Raw genomic sequence first — 13,287 nt, 5'->3', positions numbered from 1 at the left:
TTAGATAAAAAAAATTAAAAATAATCACTCTCGTGATCCCATTTGTCGATTTTATTTTCAGCGATACTAAAAATTTTAAGATTTTTCAAGTTTTCAACATTTTCAATCTCATAAATTTTGTTGCCAGCAATAAGAAGAACTTGTAATTTAACCAAACAGTTTAAATTTTCCATTTTTTTTATTCCGTTACAAAAAAGATCAAGATCTTGAAGATTCACCAGGGAGTCGAGGTTTCCAATAATGTGGGATATTATGAGTTTTGTTAGATTAGTCATAATCCAAAGATGGTCTATCTTCAAAATTTCTGTAGGAGTTAAAAATTTATTAATATCAATAAAAAAATTGATACATGTATTTATAAAATACTTTATTAGAAAATTCAATTCGTATTTCGGTTACTTCATCCAATTTTATTCCATCACAAAATAGTCAGCTACCACGTTCACCCTTGGAAGCTTGTTCAGTAATTAAATTTACAAGATTTACAATTTATTATTATTATTATTACTACAATTTATTATACTTGGTACATCATCAATTACTGAAAAAGGCTCATCAATGCTTATATTTGTTGACACATAAAAAGAGTAGGTGTTGAATCTGTTTAAATTGGTATTCTAGCAACTAAATGATAAATATCCATAACTGAAAATTGTTTTTTATTATATTATTAATTATTATTTACTTATCGCCATTGAATAATTTTTATTATTTGTTTATACCAGTTTTTAACAATTTAGGATGAAGAATAAGTATTTTTTTATTAGTTTTTACTTAATTAATCAGAATAGACATTGGTTTAAGGTGTGAAAAAGATTTTTTATATTTATAACTATTGTTATTATTTTTATCACTTGTTTTGTTTATCAGACCATCGATACATTGTTGTATCTTTCAGATATGGATTAATGCATTTTGTTTAGAATGTCTCCGGACCATGACACAAGCATACAGATCATAGCTGAAGGGTTTTTATTTATTATTTTTTATTTATAATTGACAAATGATAGCAAAATTAATAGACATCCAGAAACTTTGATTACGAAGTAAAGCTTTACAAAAAAACAAGTTTTGTTTTAAATTTTTATAGAAAAAAAAAGAGAGACCCTTTATAATTACCAAGTTTTTATTTTTATTTATACTATTAAACCAGGACTGATGTAACATTATTTAATGTTGCTAATATAAAATCAAGTTTTTTAAATTATAAACTAAATTCTTTTATTTTATTGGAAAATATCTATTCTTTGGAAACTTAATAGAGTTATATTAATTAACCTCAAGGCCGCCTTAGGTATAGCTTATTTAATTAAACTTTTTAGACAGAAGTCCTTAATCACTATAAATTTATATCAGTTAGCTCATTAGTGTTACTCATAAAATTAGTTTTACCAATACGATCACATGGCTAATAATTCTGATTTTATAAATCTAATAATAACTAATTATTTAACTTAAAATAAACGTTGAGATCACAAGAATATTAATAAAAAAATTATGTGACTATGTTTTAAACAACTGTAACAATGAAAATTATTTTTAAATCAAAATAAAATAATTGTAATGCAAGTTTTTTTTTTTAAGTTTTAGAAACATTTACCTTGCAATAAGTAACGTCACAGTAATTAGAAAACGATAATTAAAGTTTTTGTATATTTAAAAACTTTTTAAAATAAGTTTCAATTAGAGAAAATTAAATATGAGTTCGTTAAATAATTATTATTCATAATTTATAATTTATAGATCTAATTTTTTACCCCAAATTGGCGTAACGTTCCAAAATATCTAATACTGAAGGCCGATTTTGGCAATCATAAGAAAAACTTTCGGAAAGTACAGATCTCAAATATAGTGGAATACAGGTCAAATCAGGTATTTTTTTCTGCCGTAATATCATTTTTAATCCATCTTCGCCGTTTATATCACCCCAAATAGTTTTTTCTGAGTATAATTCCACTAGGGTGCAACCTAAAGCCCAAACATCAGAATAAACATTCGCTTCTGAATTTTGTAATAATAATTCAGGAGCCATGTATAATGGAGTTCCTCGAACAAATCTGGTACGGCCAATAGTGCTTTTCAACGAGAAAGTCATTTTCTTAAATTTGCTCAACCCCAGGTCACAAATTTTTACAAATCTACTGGTATCAACAAGGATATTAGATGGTTTGATATCCCCATGAGTAATAGGGTTCTCTTTGGAATGTAAGTAACTGATTCCTTGACAAAGCTGTTGTCCAATCTTATGCTTTTCTTTTAAGGGGGATAGCCACTGTAAAATTTCGGAAAAAAAATTTTTTTTTTTTTTTCATTAAACTGAAGTTTATATATTCAAAATTATGTATTTCAAATTTTATAGAAAAATTCCGAATAGTTTTCGAGTTATAGTCATTTTTATAAGAGCGCGTCGATTGACCGTTTTACGCGCGGCGCTTCGACGAAAACGTCGCCTGCTCGCTCCGTCTTTGATTCGTACGGGTTGGCGATTGTTTTCCCTCACGATTGTCAACCGTTACAATTATTTGACTTTTAACGTATATTTTTTCTTATTGTTGAGATACTGTACCTCATAGTTTAGTTGTTTTGTATGAATACACACTCGTTCTTTAATTTATTGAGTTTCTTAGTGTACTCGTTATTGTTTACTTACTTATTTTTTTTAAATCTTCTGATCTTTTTTTTTGTTTATTTAACAAAAAAATTTGTTAAATAATGGATCGTAAACAAAGTAAAGTTATTAAAAACGAAAGAAAACTGCCAAACGACAGGAAAAAATTTAATCGACCGCTCAACAGATATGAAACTGAAAAAAATACTGGCTCTCAACGACGTGATAGTGCTTCCAAGAGGAAATTATCACAAAAATCTGATTGTACAATTGATTCGAGTATTAGCTACAAAATTATAAATTTTTTTTCGATATTTAATTTACTAAGTGGCTGTGTATCGTGTAAAAAGTGTGGTGGTGATGTAAACTTTACTGAGACAAGTATTCGAGGATTAGGTTTTAAACTAGTTGTGAATTGCAAAAAATGTGATCCAGTTTTGATAAATTCATGTCCACTCATCAAGAATGCGTATGAAATTAATCGCCGTTTCATCTTTGCAATGCGGATAATTGGTATTGGGTTATCTGGAGCTGAAAGATTTTGTGCTTTCATGGATTTACCACGACCAATGTTCCATAGCTTTTACGATCGTCTGGTCACACAAATCAGAAATGCAGCTAGAAACTGTTGTGATTTAGTGTTGAAAAAAGCTGCTAAAGAAGAAATCCAAGAAACCTGCAAGCATTTAAAATCCAATGACATTCCTGGAATTTCTGTCTCCGGTGACGGTAGTTGGAAGAAAAGAGGGTTTAAATCTTCATTTGGTATATCTTCTCTAATTGGTTACTTCACTGGCAAAATCGTAGATGTAAGTATGAAATCCAGTTATTGTAAGATGTGTGCGCTAATGAGCTCAAAAAAGGAACAGCTGAATACGATCAATTTATGCAAGACCATGCTCTAGACTGTCCAATAAACCATGAAAATTCTTCTGGACAAATGGAGGTAGATGGAATAAAAGAGATGTTTATGCGATCAGAGTTATTACATAACGTTAAGTATGTAAACTATATAGGTGATGGTGACACTAAAACGTATAAAAATATTTGTGATGCTAAACCGTATGGGGACATGGTGAAGATAAAAAAAAGGAATGTATTAATCACGTGCAAAAACGAATGGGCAGTCGACTAAGGGCTTTGAAGAAGCAACGAACTAACAAGAAGACAAAAACAGGAAAAGAAGAAAATACACAGAAAAGTTTAGGTGGGAAAGGTCGATTAACGGACAAAGCAATTAATGAATTTACAAAGTATTATGGTTTAGCAATCAGACGTCATTCTAATGATGTTGATGAGATGTATAATGCTATTTGGCAAACATTTTATCACAAGTTTTCATCACCCGAAGATCCGCAGCATTTTCTTTGTCCTGAAGGTGCAAATTCGTGGTGTCAATTTCAAAAAGCTGTGGCAACAAATACTTTGGACTCATTAGTTGAAAAACCACCACTTCCTGCAGATATTGCGGAAGCTTTAATATCGATTTATGAAGATCTATCGAATCCAGAGTTATTGGAACGATGTGTCGGTGGGTTTACACAAAATAATAATGAAAGCTTCAATGCATTAGTGTGGCAGCTCGCCCCAAAAACAAATTCTTCTTATTCCCTTATTGTTGAAATAGCTTTATATATTTCAACAATTACATTCAATGATGGGGCTCTAGCAACTCTGAAGATATTAGAGAATCTCGATGTTAAAGTAGGACCAACACTCTACTCATACTGCGCTGAGCGCGACGCTACTCGGGTTAAAGCTGCTGAAAGCCGCATGGAAACGGCCAGTAAAAAATAAAAAAGTCAAGGTCAATACTAAAGATAAGGAGGAAGAACCCTCATATGGCCCAGGACTTGATAGTTTGATGTGAGTATGAATATTTTGTGAAAGACTAGATTTTAAAGTTGCGAGAATCTTCTTAAAACTTTACTCGCGTTTTTCTCAAAACGACTTTTTCAAACTTTCCGGTACTGTAACTTTCGTAAATATGAACCGATTCTCAATTTTTTTGTTTCCCCGTATTCGTCTACTTAGTGGCTATCGTCGCACGTAGGGGATTTTGAAAATTTTAATTTTTAAGATTTTTTAAGGCTGTTTGAGTCCAAAAAATGAGGAAAAAAGACGAAAAAATTTTCAATATGGCGCCATTTTTTCTCAAATCAAAATTTTCAAAATCCCCTACGTGCGACGATAGCGACATTCCTATAGATTAAAATGCCATTTGGTTTTTTTGTTTCAGATAATCCGTTTTTGAGTTACAGTACCGGCAATGGAGGGGGAAATTTTTTTGGTGCTCTACAAAAATGTTTATAACTTTGTGACAACAAAATATTTTTGAATAAAAATTTAGGAGAATTATCCTCAACATATACTTTATAAAACAAAAAAAACCCGATCCCCAAATTCCTTTATTATCCTAGTAAAAAAAATTCCCGAAAATTGCCTATTTTTTCCAGCGTCACAGTGGCTATCCCCCTTAATGTCAAATTGATTTTTTCTTCAAACAAGATGTCATTTAGAGAAGTACTTTCACATAACTCCATAATTAAATGTATCCTATCTTTTTCTGTACAATAAGCCATGAATTGAATAAAGTTCGGATGCCTGACAACTTCCAAAATTTTTATTTCACGACATGCCAACTTTAAATTTGATTCAGATAAAATAATAGTCTTCACTGCAACCTCGGTTCCATTCCAGCGGCCTTTTTTAACTTTGCCTTGTGCACCAGCTCCTAACAATTCTTTAAAAATAATAAGCTTTTCTTTCTTGATTGATGTAATCGTAGAATTTTGAGCTTTTTTCAAAATACATAGAGCGTTGTCCATCAGAGTCGATTTCGACAAATTCTTGTCATCATTATATTTAAAGCTTCCTGAAGAAATTTCTAAATCCTTCGATTGGCATTTAATAACACATCTGTAAGTACTAGTAACATCGATACCTGATATCCAGTACCTGAACTGACCCTGTTCAAATAATTTTTCATCTTTGTACCACACAAATACAGACTTGCAACGATCCTTACAGTTGGTTATGACACCAATTCCGAGTTTATTCTCACAATAGCCATTAAGTTCATCAACATCATGGATGATGTAATGATTATTATTCAAATCTTCTTCATCTTCAATAATATCTGCTGCCGGAAACAGAAATTCGCGCTGAAGATTCTCAGGATCGGTATTGATGTTCAGTAGTATTTTCCCCCCAGCAGTAATTTGTGCAACTCGGAAGCCGTTCCTACAAGGGTCAAACTCATCAATAGTAAGATAGCATAAGTCTTCAAATCTCATATGATAGAGATTCTCTTTTTCCACACATGCAATAGAATTATCTCCTGTGTACTTTGAAACAATGACGCATTCATAGTAAATATTAATATTGTTGTTGACTTTCGCCGAAGTAGTTGATAAGTTACTCTTGTCGTTCAGCTTACGATGATGTTTTTCCTTCGATTCAATATTATCATAACTGTCAGTTTTTGAATCGTGTAAGGTCAACGGAAGCTTACTTGGACATTTTGAGGGTTCTGATATATATCTTGAAGGTTCGTTTTTCAAAAATGTCAAAAGGTAAAAAACGAATCTTTTTGACTTTTGGTCTCTCAGAAAGTGCCAAATGTCACCCTCTTTGTCCATTTCATTTTTAAAGTTCGAAATGACAGATCCATTGAAATGACCCAATAAAACTTTGTATTTGGCAAATGACACATCGGAATTTTTTTCGAGCTCCTGTGTTGCCAATACTGTGATCTCCTCGACCGTATAATTTTTACCGATTTCTAATAAGAGTTCCTTAACACCACCTAATGGTTTTAAAACTTGTTTGAAAATTCCATCTTGGTTGCGCAGCCAGCCAACCAAAATTTTTCGATAAGAAATGGATTTTTGTTTCTCATTTGAAGTTCCTTGTGATTTAGAAATGGATATAGATGCAGAATAACCAGATTTTGGCATAAACTGTAACATGGAAATTTATGTATGGATTATTTAAAATTGTATTATAAGTAAGAACAAAAATTATCAATAAAAAAATGTAATTACTTTAGTTTTAGAGCTTCCCAAAATTTGTTGGTCATACGCAGGCAGCTTGCTCAGCATTTCTGCAACCAGCTTCCTCTTTTTACTAATGATCGGATTCTTGATTTCTGCAATTAAAATAAAATTAAATAGAGCAAAGACCTTTAAAACCTGTATATACTTCATATAAAAACTCGAAATTTTATTGTGATATTGACCTGAATTAATGTGTAAATTGTAATACTCAATATTCTTATCAAGTATAAGCTCATCCGATTCGATACTGACACCATATGAGTGACTATCTTTAGTATAGGTTAAGCCCACTGCATTCGGGAAATATTGCTTCAAAACACTCAGCTTTAAATTTCCCCCAGTGGTCAATGGCAATAAAATTTCTTCACAATTGTAGTGAATTTTAACAAAAGCTATTTTTATTTCAACTAACGAAAAGACCAATTTTAATTATATATTTTTTAACTAGCCGCAAGCGAAATAATTTTTTAACCGTTTCCTTACAAGGCCTACAGGAAAAGAGATTGTTACTAGTAAAAAAATATTTAAAAAAATTAAAAAATACATAAGCGCTATCTGGCGAACAAATTTACAAGAAAAAAATAGAAGGAACATTTAGCGCCACCTTTAGATTATTGAGATAGACATACTAAGTATGTCAACGGAGTTGAAAAAGTCAGTGCTACTATCATACGTAATAACATGTCACTACCGGGCTTCCGTAGTTTATTCACCGAATTTTTACCAGTCATTCACTGTTGTATTTATGTCTGAAGACAATCAAAGGATCGGGAAGTCATGGCTATCGAATGGGAAAAAAATGGAGAAAATCTTGTACAATGTTTACTTTATTAACCATGCAATCACTGTTAGAATATTTCACAACTTGGCTTATTTTTCACCGTCAAACGACGGTTGTTCGACCATCAATAGACTTTCTTTCATCAGTAAAGTGAATTGACGGTGAATTCACCGTCGTTTGACCGTAGTTTGACCGTCACCACGAATCCGCTAGGGTAAAACTACTCAAAATTTTCATTGTAAAAAAAATTGTTGTTAAAATGAAAATTGTGAAAAATCGTTTGGGGGTTTAATTTTATCATTGTGACTACTTGAGAAAAAAATATATAGACTTAATTTTCAGGATTAAGTCGAAAATGGGGGGTCCATATGACGTGATCTTGCTCAAGTATAAGATATAATAGACTAAGTATAATGGTATGAAACGTAGCCGGGGGAACCCTGTTTAAAATTTCCAATTGGATCCCATCAAAAGCGACAAAAACCACTTAGAAACCCATAAATTTTATTGGTTTCTAAGTGGCTTTTGTCGCTTTTGATGGGACCTTATTGGAGTTTTTCAACAGGGAAGTGAAGCCGGAAAACACAGACTTCGAGCCGATACTTAGTAACTTCACTCCTCCCTGAGAGCTGTAACTGAGCACTTGCTGTAGCTGAAATCACTGAATAAAATTAAGCTCTCTGATAATCATTATTTATCATTTAAAAATAATCTATTGTTACGTTCTGGAATTTTCCGAACTTCAAGAATTATTTCCAGGCCAGCCGCGTTAGCTGATCGATAAATCTCCGGTGGGCCGCACAGATAATGTCTCGTACTATGATTTTTATTTATAAGATTATTATTAATTTTTACTGATAGGAACAGGGTGGAACAGCTAATAAGCGCTCGCCCGAATAGAAATATTATGAAATAGGGTGGAACGCTAAGAAGTGCTCCCCCTATTAGAAGTAATTAATCAAGATTAACATTGTAACATAAAAATTTAATGATAGGGAAAAGGTTAGATAGAAGCCGGTGGGCAAGGTCTGAGCTCGAAGAGCTCTTCCGGTCAAATGACTTAGTTAATTATTTAATTATACAAATGATCAGTGGCAGCCATTGTTGGGCTCAGATTACATCTCGGGAACGTCGTCGAGGCCCGGATCCCACGCTGACGTAGGTACATTAACGTTTCGCGGGCCGCGATGACTTCTTATCGTCTAAAATTTCCGTTGCCGCGTTGCCAATTCAGCAACGAAGCAACGAATCTCCTTTGGAATGTAATTCTGAGAAAATCATTTAATAATTTTACAATAAATTATCGATTTACAGTTCAAATTTTTGCCAGAACGTCACACTATCTAACTAAAGTTTTCCTTTTCTTGAATTTAACTAGAATTCAAATTTGCGCGCCTGAGTTTAGAGTTTGCATATATTTTCATGCTTATGATATATTTGACCAATCACGTTACGAATAGTTTGCTTGTATGATATATTTTTATATTTTTCATCTAAATTATAAGAGTGGAAAATCTACCTATAGCAGTTTTCATTATCAAAAGCTGAATTAACAAACAACAATAGATTTAAATAGAGCCCGCGTAACGACAACTCACACCTCAATCCAGAAGGCGGCAGTACGATCAATGTAGTGACTTTACTGGACATAACAAGCTAATACACTAAGAACATAAATCTAAATTAAAAATTACTGACCAACATGGTCTTGTAATCCAACAGGAGACACTACCTGTCAACAAAACGCTAATTTTAAATACTTTAATGGTATATTCAAAATATTTTAATAACAAAGTCATAAAATTAATTAAAATTTTAATACTTAAATCGTCTTGCATATCTTTGGACTAATCATTTTTAAAAATGTATTCTATTGTTTTGTATCATAAAATAAGCGTCGTGTGAAATTGATTTTTAATACATTTTTAATCATTGCGCATGCGCCAGGGATTAGCCGTAGAAAAAGTATGAGTGATCATTTTTCTCATTACTTTTTGTATTGTAGATATTTTGTACTCTGGTAATAAAGCTTGTACAAAAGTTATCAGTTATATGGTCGTCAGTTTTTTTTTTCGGAAATTCTATTTTATTTCATTTTAAAATTTCTTTGATTTCATAGATTTGGATTTGTTTAAGGATGATCCTTGTTTTCTGAAGATCTTGCAGATTAATGGGAACTAGTTAAAATTTATTCTATGTCATTCATTAAAATCAAATAATGTTTTTATAGAATTATTATTTTGGAAAAACAATTAGAATGAAAAAAAATCAATTTTTAAAAACCACCTTTGAACGTGCATAATTGACCATTTTTAATAGGTAACAAAATTAAAATTTAATTAATCAACTCATTTATTATAAATATTTAGGCAATGTGTCATAAACTTATAAAAAATTTTTTTAAATCAATTTCAATGCAAATACAATTTGAAAAATTCAATTTTCGTTCAAACATATATTTTTTAGTAATTATTTAGTTGATTAAAAATCTAAAAACATAAATTATACAACAACACGCAAGTTTTACTTAAACCCAAGCGTCACAAAAAAAAATGTTGACTTTTTGGTTGATTTTACTTAACAAAAAGTCAAAAATATTCGCTAATAGCTAAGTAGTTGATGCGACTTTAAACAATTAAAACAAAATAATAACAATAATCGTCAACTTAAACTCAACAAAACATTAACAAAAAAATCCTTGCCACTTGAGAAATGATAAAATTGGCATTACTAAAAAAATATATCAATAATACTGGCAAGTTATCATTTCTTTTTTATTCATTGAAACTTTTTTTTTTTAGGATTTCTCAAAATATGGATAAACTTACTTTAGATCTAAACAGTGTTGATCATAAAACAATTGAAAATCTTTTAAATAAAGGATTAGATATTGATTGTTGTGGAATATACAAAAAACTTTGTCATTCACCTCTGATGGCCGCTGTCAAGGAAAACAATGTTGAGTTGGTGAAATTTATTTTAAGTAAAGGCGCCGACCCAAACAAATTAATTCCATGTCACATTACATATGCTATGACTGCTTTTCATGCAGCTATTTTTACGGAGAATATTGATATAAAAATTATTCAATATCTAATTGATTATGGTGCTGATGTAAATTATCCCGCTATTGATAGAGAAAAAGGACATGAAGTACACTCGTCACCTTTGCAATACGCAGTACACAGTCAAGATGAAAAAATAGTCAGTTTGCTTTTGAGTAAAAATGCAGACGTTAATTTTAAGTCTAAAAATGATGGTACAGCACTTCACATTGCTTGTATTTATGAAAATTCAAATATTGTTCGCTATTTATTAGAATATGGAGCTAATGTCAATGTTGAATCTGATGACAACTTAATGAAAGGTCAAACGCCTCTATTTGTAGCGATTTCTTGGAATCAAACAGAAGCTGTAAAACTGCTATTAGATAATGATGCTAACATCAATGTTACGAACTTTAATGGTAAATCTGTGCTAAAGTTACTAAATGAAAATACCGATGAAAAAATTAATATTATGGTAAGGCAGCATGTAGTTAAATTAATGGCTGCAAATTATTATGTAGATACAAATATTTTACAAGAGGTTGTAAACGACAATACTTTAATTGATTTTCATAAAATATGTATCAATGAAATAAACAAAATGAAAAGAGAAAAAATTTATGGAACTAGCGTTGTGTATCATCATATCATGATTAAGAGTATTCATCAATTAGCCCTATTGGCAAAAAACGAAAGAATCAAATCAGGACTTTTAGATCCTGTGAAACTTGAAAATATTTTTCCTCATTATGCCTATATATTAATCAATCGTTTTAAAAAAGGACTTGAAAGAAAAAAATTATTAGATAAAGCTGAAAAATTTATTTTTGATTTTTTCATTGATGAACTTCCCAATACTTTTATCAGACAATTATTGTTTTATTTTCGTAATAGAGATTTGGAAATACTTAATACAGGGTAACTGTTATGCAGACATATTTGATTAATAAAAATTTTATTATTACAGTCAAAAAAAATATATGGAGCTAATTTTTTTTCTTATATCAAGCTCCTTATCATTTTTTTAATTCCACCTTCAAATAAAACAAATTTTATTTGTAAATATTTTTCTGAAATCTATTTTTTGTACTGAAAAAAGTGAATATGGAAAAACAAATTCATAATTCATTTAAAATTATGATTCTATTTATTCTTGTATTTTTATTTTAAACTTAATATGTTTTTGAAATTAATTTAATGACATTCAGTTTTTTTTACTAAACATTTTTGGAATAACTCTTAAGAAACTTTATTTTCACATAATTAAATTCGTTTTAGAAAATTATATTGATCATTCTACGCCAAATCAACCACTTTTGAACCTGAGTCTTTTTGATTAGTCGCGAATCAGTGAATTCTCAACTTTCAAAACCGCATGATTAAAAATAGTCCAAAAGGCTCCTTTTATTTATTTTCTTTCTTCTTGAACCTAGTTTCTAGAAAAAATTATTTAAAATCGCGCAAGGATGTCTTTTGTTACTCTTATAATTGTTTCGGAAAAAATTGAAATTTTTCGATGATTGACACCTAATTTTTATTATTTATTACTTTCAGTTTTACGAATATCTGAATATTTTCAAAAATTTTTAGTAGCATTATGGGAAATAAGCCAAAATGGAAGAAAAAAATTTTCTTTATGTGAGAAAAAAAATAAAAAAATCTCACTCCTAAATTTTCAGAGAGTTTGCAAAAAATGTCGAAGTTTTATGTAAATAAAAAAACATAAAAAATTACAACCATGATCTCAAAATCTCATTTTTTTTCCAAAAAATCATTTAAGATTGATCTGTACAATTTTTTTTATTTTTTACCTTTAAAAAAGTGTAATACTGAAGTTAGAAAAAGTATAATACTGAAGTTACAAAAAATGCTTTTAAAAATTTTCACTTGCAATTTTTATTAATTTTCACATGTGAAACTTTTTAATTAAATTTTTTTTAATAATTTAATTGCTACAAAATTCCAAAAAAATTTTTAATATCTGTCAACTTCAGTGTTATAAAAAAGTACACAAATCAAAAAATTTGAAAAAAAAAAAACGTCCTCATAAATTAATTTTCGACAAAGTTGTGGATACTTCAATACACAATAGGCTTTTGTTACAAAAATTTGTAACTTTATTTGATTGGGTAAGAAAAGTTAAAAAATTTCTAAGAATTGCGTTAGAATGTTGAAATAAAATTTTTTGAAAATAACACATGACTAATTATTGCGAAGCTACTCAATAATTCATTTAACCAATTTTTGCAAAAAATAAAAAAATAATATTTCAAAAAATTCATTTATTACGGCCTATCCTTAAAATTTATTTTGTTTAAATAAGTGTTTAAATTCTTTTCAATTACCCAAACGTCACAAAAAAAATTGACAAAAATTAATAATTTTCAACTTAAATTCAACAGAACATTAGCAAAATAATTTTTGTTCCGCTTAGGTAAATAAAATAAATTTAAAAAAAGCACAGAATAATTTAGTTTAAAAACAAGAGATATGTTCTTTATTTTCAGACTTTTATAACGAATAACAGTAAAGTTTATTATTTAATAAATAATAAATATAATTGCTATTGTTTTCATTATTGATAAATGATATTAAAAACCAAATAAAATAATAAGTACAAAATTAAAAACACATGAAAACAACGATATGGCTCTAAACGGACTGTAGCTAATAACGGAATATGGACTTCTGTGGAATGCACGGATATTTAGATGACAAAATAGCCCGTGCTCAGTGCTGTTGCTGGTGTTGAAATAACGAACCACCAACATCAACTGCTTGCAGTTGGCAGTG

General features: G+C 29.9%; 2 protein-coding genes across 2 annotated transcripts; one reads left to right on the top strand and one right to left on the bottom strand.

The window, feature by feature from the left end:
• Nucleotides 1-4,799: 4,799 nt before the first annotated feature.
• LOC141538082 (uncharacterized) lies at nucleotides 4,800-7,128 on the bottom strand. The gene is made up of 3 exons (XM_074259374.1): nucleotides 6,849-7,128; nucleotides 6,655-6,758; nucleotides 4,800-6,570 (listed from the first exon to the last, which is right to left on the bottom strand). The coding sequence occupies exons 2-3, from the start codon at nucleotides 6,709-6,711 to the stop codon at nucleotides 5,020-5,022; spliced, it is 1,608 nt and encodes a 535-aa protein (XP_074115475.1). The 5' UTR covers nucleotides 6,712-6,758; nucleotides 6,849-7,128; the 3' UTR covers nucleotides 4,800-5,019.
• A 2,333-nt stretch (nucleotides 7,129-9,461) lies between these two features.
• Nucleotides 9,462-11,536, top strand: LOC141537985 (uncharacterized). The gene is made up of 2 exons (XM_074259218.1): nucleotides 9,462-9,766; nucleotides 10,249-11,536. Exon 2 carries the CDS (start codon nucleotides 10,262-10,264, stop codon nucleotides 11,414-11,416), a length of 1,155 nt encoding a protein of 384 aa, XP_074115319.1. The 5' UTR covers nucleotides 9,462-9,766; nucleotides 10,249-10,261; the 3' UTR covers nucleotides 11,417-11,536.
• Nucleotides 11,537-13,287: the final 1,751 nt, after the last annotated feature.

This window comes from Cotesia typhae, unplaced genomic scaffold (assembly GCF_013202065.1).
Source record: "Cotesia typhae breed Kobodo isofemale line unplaced genomic scaffold, CoteBio_Ctyphae contig_20, whole genome shotgun sequence".
In the NCBI taxonomy this organism is placed as follows: domain Eukaryota; kingdom Metazoa; phylum Arthropoda; class Insecta; order Hymenoptera; family Braconidae; genus Cotesia; species Cotesia typhae.
The sequence above is the reverse complement of the archived record's forward strand: the minus strand, read 5'-3'. Positions and strand labels throughout refer to the sequence as shown.

What these genes read in the sequence shown, in the direction of transcription:
- LOC141538082 (XM_074259374.1), bottom strand. Translation starts at nt 6,711, where the DNA reads ATGCTGAGCAAGCTGCCTGCGTATGACCAACAAATTTTGGGAAGCTCT. An exon ending in TGGGAAGCTCTAAAACTAAA is followed by an intron (nt 6,571 to 6,654) that starts GTAATTACATTT and finishes TCCATGTTACAG; the next exon opens with TTTATGCCAAAATCTGGTTA.
- LOC141537985 (XM_074259218.1), top strand. Translation starts at nt 10,262, where the DNA reads ATGGATAAACTTACTTTAGATCTAAACAGTGTTGATCATAAAACAATT.